This window comes from Haliotis asinina, chromosome 10 (genome assembly GCF_037392515.1).
Source record: "Haliotis asinina isolate JCU_RB_2024 chromosome 10, JCU_Hal_asi_v2, whole genome shotgun sequence".
Taxonomy (NCBI): Eukaryota; Metazoa; Mollusca; class Gastropoda; order Lepetellida; family Haliotidae; genus Haliotis; species Haliotis asinina.
In genome coordinates this window covers 4,505,838-4,529,349 of record NC_090289.1, presented here as the reverse complement: position 1 = coordinate 4,529,349, position 23,512 = coordinate 4,505,838, and the positions used below count along the sequence as shown (strand labels likewise).

General features: G+C 42.4%; 3 protein-coding genes across 3 annotated transcripts; 2 read left to right on the top strand and 1 right to left on the bottom strand.

Annotated features, from left to right (window-relative positions):
- Positions 1–1,012: 1,012 nt before the first annotated feature.
- Positions 1,013–6,406, bottom strand: LOC137254675 (uncharacterized). The gene is made up of 5 exons (XM_067792520.1): positions 6,148–6,406; positions 3,131–3,296; positions 2,465–2,598; positions 1,807–1,939; positions 1,013–1,358 (listed from the first exon to the last, which is right to left on the bottom strand). The coding sequence occupies exons 1-5, from the start codon at positions 6,311–6,313 to the stop codon at positions 1,169–1,171; spliced, it is 789 nt and encodes a 262-aa protein (XP_067648621.1). The 5' UTR covers positions 6,314–6,406; the 3' UTR covers positions 1,013–1,168.
- Positions 6,407–8,627: 2,221 nt separating this feature from the next.
- Positions 8,628–13,836, top strand: LOC137254673 (TANK-binding kinase 1-binding protein 1-like). The gene is made up of 2 exons (XM_067792517.1): positions 8,628–8,690; positions 13,249–13,836. Exons 1-2 carry the CDS (start codon positions 8,654–8,656, stop codon positions 13,797–13,799), a joined length of 588 nt encoding a protein of 195 aa, XP_067648618.1. The 5' UTR covers positions 8,628–8,653; the 3' UTR covers positions 13,800–13,836.
- A 6,150-nt stretch (positions 13,837–19,986) lies between these two features.
- Positions 19,987–22,043, top strand: LOC137297707 (uncharacterized). The gene is made up of 3 exons (XM_067829634.1): positions 19,987–20,011; positions 21,044–21,424; positions 21,889–22,043. Exons 1-3 carry the CDS (start codon positions 19,987–19,989, stop codon positions 22,041–22,043), a joined length of 561 nt encoding a protein of 186 aa, XP_067685735.1.
- The last annotated feature ends 1,469 nt before the right edge of the window (positions 22,044–23,512 follow it).

Genomic DNA, 23,512 nt, shown 5'->3' with positions numbered 1-23,512 from the left:
AAAACATTTGATCGTTCAGTTCAACTGCCAATATTAGATTTCTTGTCTGCATCGGAAAACTTTGACATATAACAAATTAAAAACACAGACCAGTTTTGAACAGATTTCACAGATTTATATTTTTTCTGATATGTTTTTTTCATTGAATGAACGTGTTTTTAGTTTTCGTAAGTGAAACAGTAATTATGCTGCCGTTTACTATTCTCGCGGTACTTATGGATATCGGCTGAAAAAAATAATAGAAACAGTTCGTGTCGTGTGAATGCTTGTTCCTAAATGAAGAGACTCCTCCTCTAACATCTGCATTTATCAACTCGTCAGTGATGTAAACAGCCGCTGAGTCCCGCTCATCGGCGATCAAGGCGGAAAACGTGTTTACCACGAGAATAGGAAACCCGCATGAATAGAAGACGGACGTATACCTGCGGATTTAAGATATGAATTGCATCATGAAGCAGATTGGATAATTATCTCATTTGCATTATTGCTTTAAAGTTCCAAATCACCTGAAAACCAAAATACCATATCAAACCAGTTTCCACCCTTGCTGAATTAGCTTGTAATATTTGGGTGCTGGGGCAGACAGTGTTACAAATTATACATCTGAGCAGAAGACATTGAAAGATATTCCAAGACGTAACGTCGTAACATGACATCATATACCCGTGAAGATTCGGGTTACAGTGGTCATCAGTAACCCATGGTTGTCGGAAGAGGCGACTAACGGAATCCGGTGGTTAGGCTTGGTTGACGTCAACGTATCCCAATTGCGTAGACTGATGCTCATGCTGTTGACCAACTGGTTGTCTGGTCCAGACTCGATTATCTACTGACCGCCGCCATACAACTGTGATATTGTCTAGTGCGGCGATAAACACAAACAACCAATACTTATCCACGTAATCCACCTTGAATGGAATCAAATCAAGGCACTTACATCGTCGGTGTCATCGTTATCACAACGGATCCCGCATCCCCAAGTCCATAACATCTCGACTACATCACAACGATGAACTTTACTGTCGCTTTAATTGCATAAACATGCATGCATATTCAAAAACGATTGCATAGAAACACCGGACAGGATTTTTTGATCGCTTGGCTTTTCTTCAGATATACAAAATCGCTATGTGTACTGGAACTTGACTTGTGTAGTGTTGGTGGTGAGTTAGCGTGGAGACTTCATGTCGGTAGTAGCTAGGTCCACTCTAGGAAGTTCTTTCAGGACGTTGTAGAGGGACAGATGCTGACATCTGGTCGGCATCAGCATCTCAATGAAGGAGTAATAAGTCTCCCCTGTCGATGCTGGACAGCCGGACAGCGCCGCTTTCAGACATTTCCTCTCCTCTTTCAGGAACCTACACACGTGAAATGAACATTCTTGAATGCTGTTTGCATTGATCACCAATCTTCATGATTTATAAGGCTCAGCAACAGGCAGATCCTACCTAGATTCTGTATACCACAATTTTAAATCTCTTAACTTTCTAAATACGTTTATGAGACCTTACGGATCATTTGATATTCTTGGGCGGGCCTGATATTCGATGAAAAGTATTGTTCAAGAAACAGCTTGCTGAATATAGTTAATTAGATTTCAGGCTGTTTGCAAAAGACATTGCCTAGCACAGAATCATTGCTACAAAAAATGTTTGGCAAGAAGATAAAAAATAGACACAATTTCAGTTCAACGAATCCCGGGTCAAGTTAGGGAGTCAGCTTATCTACTATCCCTTTGAAACACCAATTCATAAAGGACCAAGTCTGGCCAAAGATTCTACAGAATATGCAGTGTGTTCCCCCTACCCGCACATCTCTTCTTCTGTACTCTTCCTCTTGACCTCTCCTTTGATAATCTGGATTGTCCTTTCCTGTACCCTCTTCATATAGCAAACCAAAGTTTCCTTGTCCACGTCCTTCAGACAAGAGTCAGCCAGTGCTGAAGGAGAAGAAGCGACCATATGACAGCGAGTGAGAGGGGTTTGTGTGCTTTATGAAAGGCACATTTCATGCTGCACCTTGAGACTTCATTGAAACTCAGTCCAAAGATTATATCTGCTCGCAACGCATCCTTTTGATTTCACTCTAACAATCAACCGAATACATTCACAACAGTTGGGCAAACCAGACCGACCACTCACATTTTTTCATGGAAATAGTAAATAAAACACCAAAACGTTGGGACAATGGTCCTTTAATTGTTTAGGTTATGCGTAAAGGACTATCTATGTATTTATGTGCCCCCTAGTCTATCTATTACTCATATGAGGCACGTAAGAATCACCACTGAATGTTATTGTTATGGGCTACCTGAGCTGATATGACTCCAGAACCTGTGGCCGAAAATGTGCACTTTCACAGCACAACCATCTACCCGACTATAGCTTCGCTTTAAATCTTGTTTATACACACCGCCATACACGACATATATACTGCATTAGTGTTCGAAGAAATGTGGTCTTACCATCTTTGTTCCGACAGGCGAACCCAGCAGCCTTTTTAATCTGAGGGTAGCTTGCAAACATTCCTCTCACATTCAGACAGTTTCCATAGAAGTCAAACAAGCAGTTGATGCCGGTTGCCAAGTCGTTCTCGTGGCTGGGGGAAAGAGAAGACTGGTTGGTGTGAGAGGATACGACAGCTGATTCATGCATGACGTCACATAGTGAAACATGGCGCGTGACAAGCAGTGATGAACCTGAAATACTGCTGCTGCTGCACAAACTAGTATTACACTGCTCTGTTCTGTAGGGCGTGTGAGTTGGGCTTTACTCCGCCTTATATTCCAAAAGTATCACGTCTATTTAAGTAGTAATAGTGCTGTTGGCTCCTTCCCGATACACAGTAGCCTCTCCTGTGCTGCCATATACCAGGGCTGTTGTCGCTGTTGGACAGTTTCCCAAATTATGGTAGTGTAAAACACGCGTTCATGTCTTTGTACAAAGAACAACATATCTACTGGTTGGGTATGAAGCAACCATAGAATTTCCTGTAACCGGATTTGAACCTTGTAATCTAGCCATACGCCTAGTTGACCTTACCAGTTATTAATGCTGTTAGCAGGATCAAGGAGGAAATGCATATCTGCGGAAGATAAATCGATACTGTAACTGTCACATTTATCTCTTACCTGCATGCAAGTGACCCACTGAAAAGATTGGACATTTGGCCAAGTGACCCCGGTTGCTTCGTTGGGTCGAGGTTGATCAAGTTTTCCGATCCCAAGCCGGCAAAACACTCCCTAGTCTTGTTTGCAACAACATCGGGTTGCATGCATGGCAGTCCTATTTCAGCAGCTGAAATCATGATCTAGAAGTTAGTAAATTTTATTGTATGAATGGGTATTTATTTGTCATGAATATACACATGAAAAATATTAGCCACAGGTCTTGAGTTTATTCGTCTGTGCTTACGTGCGTGCGTGTGTGCGTGTGTGCGTGTGTGTGTGAATGATGTGCCTGGACCAGATAATCCTCTGACTGATACTTTAAGACACGAAATCTACCAAGACAGGCTGCAGGAAAGGCGAGGGTCAGACGGGACACAACACCTAGCCCACTGTATAGGTCATTGTGTCAGGTGGGGATACAGTGATGGAATACATACTGTCTGGTAGTATTTTTCTGTAAATTGTACACACCCTCCTCTCCCTCATGGATTCCTAACAACTTCCACAATCGCGGAAACGTGGCCTGGTGACACAAACTCTACAGTGAGTGAGTGAACGGGTTTTATGTCTCATTCAGCAACATTCCAGCTATATGCCGACGGTCTAAAACCAATTAAGTCTGGACTAGACAACCCAGTGATCAACATCATGAGCATCGATCTACTCAACTGGGATACGATACCACAAGCCAACCAAGTCAACGAGCGTGACCACCCTATCCTGTCAGTTGTCTTTTAAGACAAGCATATGTTACAGGAGATCAGTTCTAACCCGGATCTTCACAGGGCACAACTCTGCAGAGCTGATACACTCGTATACATGTATACACAGTATCCTGTATACATATTTATGTATCATGTGAGGATGTGATATGACCATGCTCCAAATAAGACCACTTTTGGGACCCCTGCAAAGGAGCACTTAGAGGCATGACAATGTACGTAAATATGGAATTTGGAGCCAAATAAGTGCATAAGTGCCTTCACTTGTGTCAGTGTTACATTTACTGTTCTCCTGACAACTAACTGTTATTTCCTCAGTTCGCCCCACCAATTCTTCAGCAGGAATGGGGTGTATGATTGCTTTTCACTAAAAATGTTATTACACATTCTACCCATCAAAAAATTAGACTCGCTAAGAGCACTCACTGTATGTTAGGTAAGTATATGGTTATATTGAAAATATATTATTACCTTGAAGACGAATCTCTTCGCTATTTTGAGGAATCCAGCATCATACCTTATGCTGATGAAATGCGAGAGGATAGTGCAACAAAGCCTTGAAAGGCATAAGCAAACATCGTATGTGCGAACAGCTGTATTTTGATGTAAAGTTTTATTAAGAAATCGCCAATTTTCATCATGTATTGGACTCATGACAATACTTTTTTCAACGTTAAAAAAGGTTTCAGGAAGTATCTCTCGTGTGTAAACGGTAGCTTTAATTGCAAAATCTAGTTTAGAGCAGTTGACTAAAGTAAGTGGATACATTTACACTAACGAATCTAAACTTTTAAAGGGTAGTACATAAAAGCGTTACCATTCACGTCTACCCATGTGCGAAATACGCATACGCATCGGAAAGCGCACGTAAATCTCCAAACCACCACTTCATCACCACCATCATCACCACCGTCATCACATCTAAACATTGAGCAAGAAACCTGTGTCAAAAGCATGGAGTAGACTGTCGGTTAAGGAAGTGTCTCGTCTCACTGACCCTTAACAACAGTCACTGACAAAATCCGCGTAGAAACCGACTTGCTCGGGGCATTCACTCACTGGTACATTGCACACAGACATTACGTGATAATTCGTAATATATAATGCATCGGTGAGTCTAACTATCGATCCCATCTAGGGCGTCATATGATATGTGTCGCCGAAGATTAAATGTAAGCTGTATGTTCCTGGGCATGATCAACTTCGAAACATTATAGTGCGAATGTTATTTCTATCTTTATCTACGAGTGTGGCTCCAACGACTGATTCTCCGTGTGTTAGAGTAGGGACACATCCATGACGATAGATGCAAAGACAGGTGATCACTGCCTTGTCCCACCACGTTCAATACAACAACCGCGTTACTCTACGGAAGGACCATATTACGTCTTGCATGTGCATACAGCCTGTCCCCAGATGAACAATAATATCAGATTAAATTACATTTGTGACGCCATTCCATTGTCTGCTCGCTCCATTACTTTTCAGGAATGGAGCGATGTGTACCAGTTTGAAATTAGAGGCTTAATTTTGTCATTTTGAAAATTAAGTTTGATAACAGAAATATCCCCAATACTTTGAACGTAATTTAAGTTGGGTAATATCTTCGTTACTCTCCATTCCTTAAAGATTAATATGCCTCGACTTCATTATTTTCAAAGGTTGGAGGGTTACTTCGACATATTACCCTCTGCGTAAAGAACACGACAACTGCATGACGAAAGACGCACACGACCGTAGGGCAAGGAGCATCAGGTAACTGTAACGATATCAATACAATATTCATGGGATCAGGTAAGAAAATTGGAACATCGGCTCCTGAAGTAACTGATAAGCATCAAGGTTTGCAATAACTGCATGGATATTCTGCTGGAAGGTCCGTATTCCCTACGTCTTGTCCTCTTTGATGTTGATCCACATTTTGCAGAAACTGTCACGACACCACTGTCTCCCTACCAACCAATTTCAAATATATTTTAAATCGTATCTAATGTTGATTTTAACAGACTAAATGCCCCTGTTTGTCATGGCACGGATCAACACCGTAACCTCAACATTATGTTCAGCATTAATAGGTTGTTGAGACACTTCAGAACCATACATTTATCAGTTTCAGCCGAGAAATAGTGTGTGAGTTTAATCCCCTCTACTTCACACACAAGCCTCGGTATTTATCCTTTCCGCTTCACCTGTCATGACTAGGACGATAAACTCAGGTAAAACGGTAAGTATGTCATATCGAGGTACAGTACTCACCCGCCACAGCGACTAGGAGAGCACCAAGATACACGTAAGACGCCATGTTTATCGTCCAGGAAACACAATGATTTGGGGTATATGGGATGGGTGCACTTTGGGCAACCACTTCCTGGTTGCGTTCGATTAAACAGCACTCGGCAACAAGAGGGCGAAACCTGCGCATGCGCTTTTTGCACTGCTCGAGTAGTGTAAAACGGGTTTATTGTGGTGATCGACATTCGTCACCACTCGTTCCTTTCCGTAACCTACACGAAAGATCGCTCAATCGTGACCCACTCCTGTTATTCCGAGTAGGATAGCGACTCGTGTGCGCTCAAGAGGGGTTCGTATGTTGACGTGTTTACACCATAACTATACTTTAAACAAGACCGATAACTCGATAACTTTACATGAAGTTGAAAACATGTAATGAAGTACTCATTCTTAGTCGCTCCTGTTGTATTTCTAACTGTTTATTTCTGAACAATGTATCTTGAGAAGACAATTAGTTGAAATGTTAGTCAATTACAAATATACATTTGTTAATACCAGATAATATTATTATTAAATAGATACACTATATTTTATGAGGTATCAACTCTGCCTGTATGCTCTAAGATAATAGGTGCTACCTTAAATTTAATATGCATATAGTGCACCCTCATTATAATGCCCCCTGTATAATGTCACCTGACTGTCCCTTTTTGGTGGTCTTTCAACGAGTTTTGTGCACGTGTACTGGTGTGTGTAGTGTGGCATCTGTACCGCTGTACCTATGAGTGTAGTGTGGCATCTGTACACGTCTACTTGTGCGTGTCGTGTGGCACCTGTACACCTGTACCTTTGTGTGTAGGGGGACACATGTACACCTGTACCTTTGGCTGTAGTGGGGCACCTGTTCACGTCTACTTTTGTGTGCATTGTGGCACCTGTACACGTATACTTGTGTGTGTAGTGTGGCACCTGTACATCTGTACTTGTGTGTGTGGTATGACACCTGTACACCCGTGTCTCTGTGTGTAATGGGGCACTTGTACACCTGTGTCTCTGTGTGTAATGGGGCACTTGTACACCTGTATCTCTGTGTGTAATGGGGCACTTGTACACCTGTATCTCTGTGTGTAATGGGGCACTTGTACACCTGTATCTCTCTGTGTAATGGTGCACTTGTACACCTGTATCTCTGTGTGTAATGGGGCACTTGTACACCTGTATCTCTGTGTGTAATGGGCACTTGTACACCTGTATCTCTGTGTGTAATGGTGCACTTGTACACCTGTATCTCTGTGTGTAATGGGGCACCTGTACACCTGTATCTCTGTGTGTAATGGGGCACTTGTACACCTGTATCTCTGTGTGTAATGGGGCACCTGTACACCTGTATCTCTGTGTGTAATGGGGCACCTGTACACCTGTATCTCTGTGTGTAATGGGGCACCTGTACACCTGTATCTCTGTGTGTAATGGGGCACCTGTACACCTGTATCTCTGTGTGCAATGTGGCACCTGTACATCTGTACTTGTGTGTGTAGTATGGCACCTGTACACTTGTGTCTCTGTGTGTAATGGGGCACTTGTACACCAGTATCTCTATGTGTAATGGGGCACTTGTGCACCTGTGTTTCTGTGTGTAATGGGGCACTTGTGCACCTGTATCTCTGTGTGTAATTGGGCACTTGTGCACCTGTATCTCTGTGTGTAATGGGGCACTTGTGCACCTGTGTCTCTGTGTGTAATGGGGCACCTGTACACCTGTATCTCTGTGTGTAATGGGGCACCTGTACACCTGTATCTCTCTGTGTAATGGGGCACCTGTACACCTGTATCTCTCTGTGTAATGGGGCACCTGTACACCTGTATATCTGTATGTAATGGTGCACTTGTACACCTGTATCTCTGTGTGTAATGGGGCACCTGTACACCTGTATCTCTGTGTGTAATGGGGCACCTGTACACCTGTATCTCTGTGTGTAATGGGGCACTTGTACACCTGTATCTCTGTGTGTAATGGGGCACTTGTGCACCTGTACCTTTTTTTACTGTGGCACGTACACGTGTATCTGTGTGCCTTGTGTGTTACTGTCAATGCAGTGTTGGTTCTGACATATAACCGATGATCAATCGATGATGATGAGAGGCAAGCTATACATTTTATTGCTACTCTTAACTCATGCCCGTGCGTTGTATGAAAGTCTGAACTTGCGACAGTTACCGATACATGTTTCTCATGTACATCAAGACATAAGTTCGTCAACTTGTCCGAGAACCTTTCTAAGAAAGTTTTCAGCGTGACAATCAACTTGTTTCTCGGGCGTACCGGAAATGGCAGCCAACAATGAGTGCGTGACTGTTATAGGAGGAGAACGCTTCAGTGTATTTTATTCTACACTTGTTTACAGACGTGGCACTTATGCCAGGTGGCTCCCGCACATGTGATTATTTTGTGATTATTTTGAAGACATCTTCCTGTTTGGAGCAATAAATAGAAGAATGTTTGTCCGAAGCACCAATCTTCATAACGACCATGGACGTCTGTGCTGTACTGGTTCTGGCATTGGTTGGTAGGTACAAGTTGTTTCTCATAGTATGCTTTTGCAACCGAAGGGTGTGATGATTTAACCCCCTGGATGCCGAGTATTTTTTCAGGCGCACATTTTCGTAAGGTTTCGAAATTGAACGCTGTGAGAGTATTGCGCTCACGTGGTCCTGGATCTAAGTACGGCTATATATTTGAAATGAAGAATATTTCATTTCCTATCCGTTGGTATAAATATAACTGCGGCTACCTGAGGGGTCTGAGAAATAGACACTGCTAAATGATGTCCAAAACTTTGTGTGCTTTAGGAAACAGATAAATGTTTTTTTTATTGTGCACCAATAAAAACACTCTGCTACGATTTTTTTTAATTTGTCATCTTTACGGACAGTGTGAGCGGAGTAAATACAGCTTGATATCTGAACGACATAAGTGTATATGAAATGGATTTGTGGGCTAATGCATACCGTCATACGCACATAAATGGTAAAAATCGATTTTCTTCTATGACGTCAAACGTCGACAGAGAGGTCATGCACGCATAAAGACAAGGGGCATAACTCCGCTATGCTTTACATTAGGTGGATGTAACTCAGATCACATGGAGAGAATTTGCTGTGGATACGGACAGTATAATTTTATTTTCGTTATGTTTTGTTCACAGTGAGCCAAACTATTCCCATACAAAGTTCCCCAATGTGAGAGGATACATTTTGGTAGTTTAACAATTTGTAGGAAACGATTCCAATGTACTACATCAGAAAGCAGGTAATACCGATTAGGATGGCCAAATCGATACATAATTTAGTTCTATGATTCCTATAGTCTCCTGTTTGTGTAGATGTATTTTGATTAATTTTGCATCATTGTTACCGGAGTAACACACACATCGTCAAATGTAATGAAAAAACTGAAAATAATACATGTTAGTTGACGTCATGGCATGTTTTGTGCATTTTGTGACATCGGGAAAAGACGACACTGGTTTGCTGATTAGTATATATCTAGCCTAATTTCCACTCAGTGTGTGTAAAAGGTCTCGGCTTCTGTGTCAGAATTCAACACTTTTTAGACATGATTTTTAGCTTGAAATAGTGTTCTGAATATATCAACAAGTAGACGCTTTTACTATGTATCATATTGCGAGCAACACGCACACCTGTTAGCGTAAATGAAATGTTCACAACACCTGAATATTCATTGAATATTCATTTAGTATATAAACTTTTCTTCTTATGATTATGTAATTATTTTACTTCATAATTATGCAAAGAAAGGAACGAAGAGATCGCTTTTTTACTAATATGGACATACGGTTTGTCCAAATTAAGACATGACCTGGTTTATATATTTTTAAACAGTTTTCGTATAAATATTGTTAGATATACTGCCATCAAAGTATGTTTTAATCGAATTTGAATTGACTTTATTATCTAAAACAATGATAATCAATCATAAAATGGTTTTGACAAACCCGCACCTGGTCAATCAATTTTCAAAATTGTTTTGTCTATACACACGACATGGACCAATGCAATGAACAAGACAATTCCTTTAAATATGTGTGTCTATACATTTCACAAAATGTAAAAATCATTTTCATTAATATTATCAGTTTTAGTTGAATTAAGCGAGTGAGTACATTTAGTTTTACGCCGCACTCAGCAATATTCCAGCTATATGACGGCGGTCTGTAAATAATCGAGTCTGGACCAGACAATCCAGTGATCAACAACGTGATTTTGCGTCAGACATGGCCATGTCAGAAAATGCTACGGAAATTTTCTTTCGAGCAGAGCGTTCGTTTACCCAGTATCTTTCGTTTCCTTTCATCTAGAAAGTTGGTATTGGTGACAAAGACTATTTGTACTTTGATTCTACGATGTGTGGGGAATTCAATGATGCGATTGTTGCAGCTGACTATGAAATATACGTGATGTAATAGGCGTTCTTATTACCAGCCTTCACGAAATTTGTAAACACTATCCAATATGGCGGAAAGCGCACTTTGGCGTTCGTGTAAGTGTATTTTCTGGGTTCATTGGCGACGTTTCAGAATTATCATTACTGGTTACATGAGACCTTGATATCAGAGATCATTAATATGCTCATTTTGAAATTCAATAATCCCAGTAATTATCCGATTTGCGCATTTCAAAACATACAGCAAATAACACTCTGAATTGCGATTTTTGTATTGGGCACTATAAAAGAACAAGAGATGGTAAGATGGTTAAATTGTTATTATTTCATTGCTGAGATATGTGTGATGTACTCGATACACTGACAGTGCCACAATCAGTTTCATTAGGCCACACCGCCGTTCCAAAACATGGAATAAAAGTTCGAAATTCCTCAGTTCAGTATTGTGTAAGGCCGCCCCGCGCATTCACCACTGCCAAACACTCTCCTCATCGACTGCCTGATGCTTGTGAACACGTGGCTGCTGATTCTGCATTGCAAGGCAGCGCCAAGTTCCTGCAAATTCTGAGGTTGGTTCCAAAGACCACGAACCGTTCTCCCATGTGCATCCCAAATTTGCTCTATTGGGTTAAGGTCAGGGGACCTCGATGGCCAGTCCATGACGTTTATTCCAGTGTTTTGAAGGAAATTTCGTGTCAACATCGCGATATGCGGCCGAACATTATCATTCTGGAACTGTAGACGAGGGCCATGAGCCGCCTTGAAATGAAAGAGTTCAGGGGTGAGCACCTGGTCGCGGTAAGCAGCAGCGATGAGGTTTCCGCGGATGATCAGAAGTCCCACAAAAAGCACCCAACACCATACAACTGCCGCCCCCGAATCGGTCGATTTCCTGTACACAACATTGGGCACACCATTCACGACGTCGTCTCCGGACTCTGTGCCTACCGTCCGCGAATCTGAGGGTAAACCTGGATTCATCGCTAAAGACAACTCGATTCCAGTCTCTCAGGGTCCTTCGGAGGTGACGCTGGGCCCACAGCAGACGTTGACGTTGATGAAACGGCGCCAATATTGCCCCACGATATGAACGTCGGGAATGAGATTGGCAGACCGCAACCGATTTCGAATGGTCTGTGAGGACAGTCGACCTCTGAACATCTCAGCCCTGGTTCGTGTAGCCGGCAGAAATCTGTCACGGAGGTGACGTAGGACGATTTGTCGGTCTTCTGCTCGTGACGTCACACGTGGACGACCCGACCTTGGGCGATCAGAAGTGGTGCCAGTTTGTTGTAGACGACGGCTGCATCCCATTGCTCTTGTGACATCAATAAGTGATCTTCCCGCTTGCAACATACGCGTACCAAAAGCACGTTCACGTTGCACGTTTGACAATTGTGACATTTAATGTACCGTTAGAACTGTGGTTTAAAACTGTGGGCTTTTTCTTCAATCTTGAGGCCCACATGTGCTAATGAAGAAAACGTCCAAGCGAAGATCACGTGATCGACTGCACGTGCCAAACCTTGGCACTTACGTCATTTGCACGACGAATGGGTGGGTTTGAGTCGGTTTTGCTAACGTTTAGCTAAAGTCGAAAGATAGGGATCCCATTTCGGATTCATAGATGTATCATCAGATAAAAAACATATTCATTATTTTTTAAAAGTTTCCTCTTTTGACTCAGCATATACGTAATATATTTAATTTGGAAGGGGGGGGGGGGGGGGGGGGGGTTGAAGAGGAAGAACATACATATCCCTGTGGCATCCAGGTGGGTAATATTCGAAGTTCTTCACCATTGAAGATTGGTGCATTTTTCGAAGACAAGCAACAATACTTCTCCACCCAGAAAGCAAAATATTTTTAGTAGTAGTAGTAGTAGTAGTAGTAGTAGTAGTAGTAGTAGTAGTAAATTGTTGTTTTGAAACCTAACGCCGCGTCTATCAATATCCTATCTGGACGGCGGCGGCGGTCTGTAGATAGTCGAGTCAACAGCCTGAGCATAGATCTGTACATATGGGATACAATGACAACCCGGAGTTTCACGTTTAGTAGTAGTGGTATCAGCAGCATCATTAACAGCAGCAACAGCAGCAGTCGGGCGCTGTAACGACAGTTTGCATTAAATTGTTCAGTATTAATTTGGGGCGAACAAACACAGACACGGGGTTAAAAGGAATCTTTGAGTCAGTTACCACGAAAGTTATCCCCAGATATGTGATGAAGGTATTCCAAATATGTGGTGAAGATTGGAGATTGAAAGAGAAATTGGTGTTGGACTATTCTGTGTACAGTGTATCAATCCAGTAATACGAACTCATCGTGGCACACACTCACTCAATCTCTAAACAAAACAAAAACCGTTTTCCTTAGCATACAATTTGACTGTTTAGACTCGTCTTGATTGACATGTCTTCGTGAACTATATTAAGATATTGCTGTCCGTTTGTTTTGATAGTCTATCAAAGTCATTGTCTGCTTTATACCACAAAGGATGGTATAACGGAATCAAATTGCGCCAGGCTAACGTTTGTAAGAATCTTTTATCGACGTGCGAACTTTTGTAAAACGTCTAATCGCGTCGGTTTCTCGATGAAAAGCAAGGATACAATATCAATCACTAAACCGGAATACTAATAGAAACGTGTATTCTTCAGTGTTTCAGTCATGTTCCGGGTTCCACTGTCCAATGCCGACCGGAAACTATCCCATGATAGAGTCGGAGAGCTGTGAGGTGTACTGGCAGTGCAGGAACAGCGAGCTGGTGGCCGCTCAATGCGCAGGCGCGCACCAGTTCCACTACAGGGAACGGAAGTGCCTGCATGGGAGCATCGTCAGCTGTATCATGCAGAGAAAACATTACAAACAATCCCACATGTCACATAAACCAATGCCTATGCCCATGCCGATGACTCCAAAGCCGGCACCACCAAAACCCATCTACATTCCGTTTCCTGTACCTGTCCATCCTCAACATCCGGTTCCGTCCTGTGCAGCGCCACCATGTGGGAAACCAGTTCCGGTTCCTGGACCGTCATGTGGTACTCCACCGTGCGGAAAACCGGTTCCTGGATCGCCATGTGGTACTCCACCGTGCGGGAAACCGGTTGCAGTGACGGGAATTCCTGGATTATTTCCCTTTCCACAAAAAGGACAAATACCACCGTATATAGAACAAATGTGGCGGAATGTGTACGGGCGGGCGTAAATGCCTGAAATATGTTAACTTGAGTGAAAGTTTATGTGAAAACAGGTCGTGAACGTGCATAACATATGATGTTATACCTGTACTATGATAATAAATACTGGGACAATAACTTTGCGTTATATTCTGTCCGTTGAGGATGCGTCTATCTATTTTAAAGCGTCTGAGACAGTTGCTGCTTAACGCCTGGATGGTACGTACATTTTCGCACTTCCCAAAAGATCGTTAACACGCTTATGTCGAGTGAACGAAAAAACATGCTATCATGGCATACTAGGTTTCCGAGTGTAATCGATCGACGACTGCCTTTCCTGGTAGCTTCGTCCAATACGTATTAGATCTTGTACCTGTTTACGTGGGCAAAATAGTCATCATCATATTTTGTTTAACGTGTGGACCAGACAACCCAGTGATTGACATCATGAGCATACATGTGCGCACTGGGATACGATCATATGTATCTGGCAAATCGACGAGCTGTAAAGCCGACCCCATGAGTCGCCAGGACCCACGTGCAAAAGGCGATTTTAGCTCTACAATGATTGTAACTCACATTCTCCAACATAGACGTAAGATCGCGCATCGCTTTGCGCAGGTAGGCTCTGAACTGACAAGCATGCATCGCTGAAGAATAACTCTTACCTGTATCTTCACCGTGGACGGACAAGCACAGATTTCTGAAGACCTTGCACTTCCAAACTAGAGGCACCGGAAAACATTTCCACTAAACACTTTCAACCCATAAAAGATCTAATGGAACAGTTAGCGGTATTGTTAAAACAAAACACAACAATATACAATGCATTATCATACATGTATATCAGAAATTAACGTGTAGCGGTTCTAACTGACGTTTAGCGATTGTCTGCTCACACCTTTCGTGACGTCATATACTCCCTATCGAAGGTTTAAGACTCACTAGTGTAAATGTAGCCACATACTTCAAACAACTGCTCTACACAAGATTTTGCAAAATATCCCATTCTGTTTTAAGATACTGTTTACGCATGAACTGGTGTATTGTAAAACAAGTTCGCAGCGTTGAAAACATAGTTCTTATGAATTCAGTCAATTATGAAAATCAGTGAAACTTGGCAAATTCTTAACAAAACGTTAAACCAAAACTCACTTGTTCACGTGCACCAGATTTGCACATGCGTTTCAGTAATTTGATGCATGATCACTTGAAATGGGTTTGATACACAGGGGAATCGAACCCAGACCTTCGATGCGTAAATATGCTGAAGTATAGTTGCTGAGTCAGCATTTTTAAAAGAATACAGAAACTTTGGTTGGTGGTTTGTATATGAAATGCTTATATACATCAACAGCTGCAGGTAGAGAAGACTCCTGGATCAGGTGAAAATCTAATGCTTCTTGTAATGTCTTTTCAGACTGACGCTTTCGTTCGACCCTGAGCCTGATGCTGGGGAATTTCACACTACACTGGGTAACGCTGTTGTGTTCTTTCCCACGTTTTCCCAAGTAAATGATGATGTACTCAGCCAACTTTACCCACTTTCGCGAAAATCCCACAAGAAGAGTCCTTTTTAACGCGCCCGTCAAATCACAGGCAAATTTCGGTCAGCGTTAAAAGCGCACACTTCATGCGTTTATTGGTCTTGCCATTTTTCAGCAAGGCCATATATTTGACCACAGGCAAACTGTAGCGCAAATGGGGTTGCGCAGCATGGAGAAAATCACCAATCTTCTTACATGCGAGCGAAGCGAGCAAAGGTTGGCAACGTATTTTCCTCTCTTCAGTTCGAAAAATATTTTTCATGTCAAAATATAGTATCGCCACTATCAAAAGTATACACCTGTGTCTTCATATGGTTGTGCTCTCGCATTTCCAACCCCATGTTGAACATTTACTCGCGTAAAGTAGTTTTTGTTCAACATTTTAAGCGCAACTCATAGTAGATCAGACTGTTCTTCGCCTCCATTCCCCCTACCAGCTTCCGGTTCAAGGGAGTGAAGGAACAGGAGGGTATTATTCCATATGAAGTACTTACAGTTACCTCCCCTGCTTCATTAGCCCACTACGCCAGAAGTGTTTTTTTCTTATGTAGGAAAGTACGTTGCCAACCTTTGCTCGCTTCGCTCCCATATAAGAAGATTTGTCATATCCTCTATGCTGCGCAACCCCATTTGCGCTACAGTTTGCCTGTGGTCAAGTATATGGCCTTGCTGAAAAATGACAAGACCAATAAACGCGTGAAGTGTGCGCTTTTAACGCTGACCGAAACACATTTACATGGCTGTCTCGCCCTTTTCTGTCAAACGAAAGATAAGGCATTTGGAATCGTAATTACGAAGCAAATTTGGTAGGTTTTCATGTCGTATATATGGTTCGTTTTGTAAAACATCACAATGGCGACAGACTCATCCCTCATGTGAAGCGGAAGTGGCAGCCATGTTAACAAGCGTGTGTCCGTGACTCCTGTTGTAACTTAACACTTTTGTGTCAATGTGTTCGTTTTGTTCTACACATGTTTAGAGAGGAGTACGTTTACCAGGCGGCTCCGACGCAGGTGATTATTTTGTAAGCATCTTCCTGCTTGTAACAATAAATAGAGGAATGTTTGTCCAAAACATGAATCATTACGACCATGAAAACCTGTGCTGTGCTGATTCTGGCATTGACTGGTAGGTACATGATATATGTCAATTCATATAATTCATATTTCTCATAAGCTTTACAGGTCACATGCAACCAAAAATCAAACATAATTAAAACACAGTTATCACTTGTTCTTGGTATATAAACTGCATTGGTGACTATGAAAAAAAGCAAATAAACAAAATTGTCAGCGTGTAATCGCAAATCAAGTGTGCAATATTTTGTACTTGGGTTTACCTCCCTCAGAACTAAGCAGCCGCGATTCCGGACCCAGTCAGAGCCGGTGGACGTGCTCTCAAGTGCAACGACGCCTTGTCATTGGTCACTGGTTCATTTGTCGATACGCTTAGTCGGCTCTTTGTTTATGGCTTATAAGCCCGATAGGTGTTAATTTCAAATTGCAAATGTCAGTGATTGAAGTTGTGCATTGAATGTTGTCCTTAGCAGACATATTGGTGTCAATAAACAAGACATTGAGTTTCCTCTGTGACAGAGTCTGCTTATCACAATCAACATGGATTTTTTTTTGTAACGAGCAGATTATTTACTTGTTTATGTGCACGACCAAGATCAGACTACTGCTCACCTCCTCATACTCCGGGCAGGCATACTGTTTCAAGCTCCGCGAACCTGCTCACTTCGCATGCGTTATGGGCGCAGCGCAGCATAGCTGTTGAAACCACTTTTCCCCCAGCGCTGGGAGGAAATTTGTGAATCGTTTGAACTCCGATTTCGCGGCCTTTTTTCATTTCGCTTTTTTCAACTTTATAGGTTGAATTGGCATTTTTGATGATTTGTTTCTTTAAGTGCATACCTAAAGGTATCAGAATGTGTTTTACGTTGCATGTTACCTTTAAGTCTCCACTGATTACACTGCCTTCCGGAAATTACGAGGATCACGTCATTTCACGGTTCTTTTTCAAGATTGGTATAAATGTTGCTTTAATGCTCAGGGGTGGATAGAGACATGTGGTCACACTTTTCGTGAAGATTTACGGACACATCGATGTGTTAAAACTGAGGGAACTGATCCTGGTGTTAACTGTGGAGGAACAGTCACTGGTGATAACTTTGGAATTTATTACACATATGTTAACACCGACTGAAACTGACCCAGGTGCTAACAGTGAAGGAACTGACAGGTGTTGACTGTACAGTGTAGTCAGGAATATTAAATGAATACGAACGGATGACACGCAACTGAGAGCAGTGGCCACATGTGACAGCTGATACTGATTGTATTATGTCTTTATAGTCCCAATGAAGACCTCAGTAAGACAAAACTGTTTCATATAAGTATTGTTCGTTGGATGAGGCTTCAAGTGTCACTGAACACTATTCTGTGTGAACTGTACCTTGGTCATAGCTCTATATCATTCTGGTCATATGTCTATAATGTACCTCGGCTTACGGTCAAGTTATGAGGGGTGGTGGACTAGCCTAGTAGTTGATGCGTTCGCTCGTCACGCTGAAGGCTCGGGTTCCATTCCTCACATAGATACATTACTGGAATATTGCTAAAAGCGGCTTAAAACCAAACTCACCCACTTAGGCTATGGGTATATGAAGTTCGAATCCAGTCGTCCCCATATTTGAAAAGAATCTAAACTCGTGTCTCCTGCAGTGTTTCAGTCATGTTCCGGGTTCCACTGTCCAATGCCGACCGGAATCTACCCCATGATAGAGTCGGAGAGCTGTGAGGTGTACTGGCAGTGCAGAAACGGCGAGCTGGTGGCCGCTCAATGCGCACTAGTTCCACTACATGGAGCGGAAGTGTCTGCATGGGAGCATCGTCAGTTGTATCATGCAGAGGGAGAACTACAAGGCGGGGAAAATGCAACATTTTGGCTCATGAACATCACGTCAACTTCCAAAGCGATAACTGTGAATCAGTCAGCATTTAATGTTAAATTTGTCTTACCTCTGTATGAACTATCGCAAAAACAATGTCAAATACAGTACTAGTGTTACATGTCCTATCTTAACACTAACAAACCCATACCCCAGGAAAAGCTATGCCACTAACGGTTATGACAGTAACTATGCCGATGACGCCAAAGCCAGCGCCGCCAAATCCCAGAGGCATTCCGTTTCCCGTTCCTGTCCATCCTCAACATCCCGTTCCGACTTGCGCAGTGCTACCATGTGCAAAACCGGTTCCGGTTCCTGGATGATCACGTGACATAACTTTGTGCTGGAAACGGGTTGCAGTGCCGAGAGATCCAGACCATTTATCTATTTACCTTCCCCAACATGCCGTGAAGCTGCATAATACCTGTAACACCTGTGAGTGAGTGAGTTTAGTTTTACGCCGCTTCTAGCAATATTCCCGCAAGGCGGTAACACCAGAAAAGAGTGTAACATATGTACTGTGGTGATAAATAAAATAAATTATGAAACAACCTGATTTAAAATATTTACTCAGTCAGTTGCTGATGAATCAGACACTATCTTTATGGGCAACCATATGTGTTGTCACCCATAGACGAATGTGAGTTTGTCACCCATAGACGTCTTTAAAACACCATCTGCAGTTGCATACCATGCCAGTTTTATATCACGCCATCCTTTCAAGAATAAATAATTATTATGAAAACAGAACCATGTAGGAGCATTCTTTAATTGCGGACCAAGCCATAATACAGTTCTGTTGTATTTGTGAGTGTCCAGCTTCCGCATGAGCCGTGATATGATATATATTGGTTATGTCCTGAGATGTCTATACATGTATATACACGCAAGAGTACGTTTATTGTATTACAGCAATATTCCGTCAACAGTTGGACTTGGGAAACCACAATAGTCGCTGTACCTATGATGGGAATCGAACGTCGAGATGAGCATGTATTCCAGCTATGCACCTACCGTATTGGCCTCAAACGTATCAGAAGCTTTGAACAGCAGAATGTTCGAGACATCAATGTTCCAAATTTGGAAGCTAGGCTTGAATGAAGCTTTACAGCAATGTTCACCCGATACCTTACTACACGTTTACTTACATTTCACCGACAGACGCAGGGGACATCCTGGCACCGACTCGGTGCCTCCTGATGAAAACGTATAGCTGTCCCGATGTAGTGCCTAGTTGTCCTCTCTTCTCAGGTCGAAGCTTCGTTTGGCTACTTGTCTGCTGCAGGCGTGTTTAACCGCCGAAATTGGATTATTACGTCCGTTTGTACTTCACAGTATGGTTCTGATTACGTCATTCTAATCCACTTTGCTTCCTCGATTATCGTCTCGTGATACATGACATATCGCAGTGCTGCAACGTTGAGAAAAATGTTTGTTTCCTACTTGCACTAGAAATATATATTTTCGTAACGTTTGAACAGCAAAACGCCTACTTCGATTGCTTAGTTTCCTTGATACAACACGAGGAAATACTACAGATGTACGGAAGAGCCTGATGCATCACACGGCGTTCTCCAGGTGCAGCCATGGTTGTGGTTTGTAAAGTATTCAATTCCGTGTTCACTTTTTATATCCAGCTGAGTATATATACAAGCTAACTTTCACGCCATGTCAATATTACCTGACCGGTAGCAGTCACACATAGCAAAGTGGATCATGATTGCAAAAGTTCTCTTTACAGGTACGTTACACAGTTTATATGATTAACTGCTGTTGTTGTTTATATAGCTTGAGAAATTTCCTTTCAACTGAAGATTAAAGCAACAACGGTGTTCTTGGTTTAAGTGTCCGTGGTGCAAATCGTTAGACATTCTACATATATCTCTACAGATATTCTTTGTCTCTTTGCTGGTGGAGGTTCCATTAAATCGTTAGATATTCTATCTCTGTAGATATACATATGTCTCTATAGATATTCTTCGTCTCTTTGTTGGTGTAGTTTCCGTTTTGATTTAGTAATAGTCCAGAGTGTGGTTAGTTGTTAAATGCTGACAGTGATATTTCAAGTTGACTCCACTGACTCATTGGTAATTGATCTCACCAAATTAATTCATCTCTTTTCTCAGCCCATCCATCCAATACTTGACAAAACATTTTCTCCTCACATGTCCTCACATGGACTTGTAAACGCAAAAAAGGTCCATGCGTTCTCACACCGTTACCTCCCATTTAGCAAGTGCTGGGACCAAAGAGATAACCAGTAACAGGATGCTAGTTGTTAACTGGACACTGACAGATTGATTGGCCTTTTTTAGCAATATGGGGTGATAATGTCGGATTATCCAGATTGGCAGTGTCATTGGGGCCAGAAAATTGTGTCGGAATGTACAGATGTCGGATAATTCAATGTTTAATGATGATGATGATATAGAAGAAAGCTGTCGGGATCAATAAAATGTGTCGGAACTTGCAAATTATGCGATAATTCAGATGTCGGAATATACAGTCCACTGCACTGTATTTTTCACGTGATTGTACCCGAAGACGGGTCATCATGTATCATTACTAGCATGTACATACAAATATTCATACTGTCTGATGAACACACATGATTGTGTACTTGTATGTCCTTAAAGTATTGTGAATAAGCTCGGCCGTCTAGTGACTTCCTTCGATCCCTTTTGCATTATGCTTCTTTAGAAGTGTCAAGATAACACGTGTCGAGTCTGGCACTGCCACTCTTCAAAGTTTAAATATTCCCTTTCTTATGCAGTCGGCGTAATTGCCTCTTTGGCTTATGGACAAAACATCACCAGGAGTCCTTACGTGTGTACAACTGCCAACGGAACCGCCCCAGACATCACTGACGGCGACTGTCAACGTTACTGGTCATGCCTTGATTTCAACATCACGCTACTCACGTGCCCGGATGGAGAAGCTTACAGCTGGTTTAACGGCACGTGCGTCGACGAAAATCGGGTACCGTGCGAGGCTCAGAACGAGGCTTTCAACGAGACGCTGGCCAATCAAACACAGGCTGGACGACAGAAGAGAGCTGCCCCTTATGGTGTCCCTGAGTTTCTAGCTCAGTCGTCTGGCAACGCGACCAGCAATAGCTCAAACACCACATCGGAAGTTAAGATTGGCACGCTAGGTTTGTAGACATACACTTTAATGTAAAATACAATGATATTTTGTTCATTTAACATAGCGGTAAGATTAATACATTGTATGCTTCTCCCTCGGCTAATACGGTCTGATGTAATCTGGTGAGGAGTACAGCATGTTGATCTTTGGACGTTGGACGTACAGCTTCGGTATGCACATCGCTATCGTCGCCTTATCCCGATTAAGAGTGAGTGCGGCAGTACTATCTTACATAGTGAAAACAGTGATGCGGGTCTTTGATGTCTACCATTGTGGTGGAACACATGGAAGCATCATTTTTATTGAATCTTGGCGAATCTGCGACTAGTGAACAGGGTCACAGAACTCGTACAAGTGTAAATCAAGGGACGCAACTTTGAAAGGCGTTAGATCAGAACCCCGTGACCCACATGCCATTCCCCAATAAACTGCCGATATATATGTCTTAATGTCTTCTTTTCGTCCCCACAGAACCAGTCACTGTGACCCTTGGGAAGGAAACTTGCAGCCACATCGGGAAAAACATTCGTGCTGCCGAGCGGGTAGTAAACAACGCTCTTCATTTGTTTACCCATTGTGTATTCGACCGCTGCAACATCGAACCGCTCAAGCTTGTATGTCCCTAAGTATTCAATATACAGCATCTGCGTCGCCATGAAACAGTATTATCTTTAGCTGTACATTTAAGTAGTGAAATAAGATGCTGATATCAGCTGTGACAGATCTGCTTGTTAGTTCTTTGCTGTTTCCTCCTGCCTCTTTGTGCTGTGTTTCTTGATATCCACCTGTCGAGCATGTCCAAACTTGCAATACCTATGGCTGATAAGTATACATCCATGCAGGACCGTCTTCTATGTCCTTTCTATGTTCACTGTATTTTTATAGAAAAGCAAATAAATCCGACCTGGATTAAAGTGTTGTGTTTCTGTTTCTCTGGGAACATGAAGGAGGCCATTCTCTTCCCACAGAGGTTACTCCTGCCCTGTCATATCTTCCTACGTAACCTCTGTTCTGATACGGCCATATTTCCCGTTCATCGAGAAATCCCCTTGCGGCAAAAAATCGCTACAGGAATTATCTCCCTTGTTACTATCCAGTCAGAACACGCGTTAAATAGACATAGCTCCAATATGGCGGCCCCCATGGAGTTGGTTCATCGACGTGCGAAGCAAAGATTCGGTATTTCATGTTTAACTGAAAATCAGAAACTGGCAATAGAGAGTCCAGGGATCAATCCCCGTGATGTGTTTGTAGAAACAAAAAACTGGTAGTGGCAAGTTTTCCCGATGCATTCGGAAATTACCGAGATCTTGCGAATGATCACTCTTGAAACAACGTCTCTGATTGCACAACTAAATCTGAACGCCTCCAATCGCGAGTCTTGAACACTCGCACCATGAAAGGGCCGTATTCGAACTGAGGTTACGTAGGAAGATATGATAGGAGTAACCTCTGTGGGAAGAGAATGGACGGAGGCAGGTTTTTGCTTTCACTTTCTTTTGAGGGCATTGGGAGAACTTGGCGATTAATGTGTTCGTTCGTTCAGGGTTGCATTTCCGCCTCATGAAACCCATTTTTGATGTCCCCTAGTAGTATAGGGAATGACAGTTCTAAAACACTTTCAAGAAAAGTCTCTACAAAGCCTTATTTACTAAATAAGGCTTTGGTTGGGCCCTTAGATCTTGCTACTATTACCCCTACTACTTAACGTGTGTTGGAGGTAACACTGTGCCGTACGGTACGATCAATAATTCTTCTCATACAAATCCCCTACCCGGCCCATCCCTCAAGTAGTACAAGTTAGGTTCGTCGGCTTTCATATCCACTTTATCTATGTTGTAAGTTTTGACTGACCATATAGGATCGGTGGCCCGCTTACGGCTATCACCCTCGTGTTCCCCCGGCTGGTATAGATACCTCACTAGGGCCCTATCTGGATCCCACTTTTTTTAAAAAGTCTCTACAACGCCTTATTTACTAACTAAGGCTTTGGTTGGGCCGTTACTATTACCCCTACTACAAAAAGTTGGCGGCCTATGTCACGTTTATATCGATGAAACAGTTTAACGTGAACCGCCTACGATCACTTTGGTAT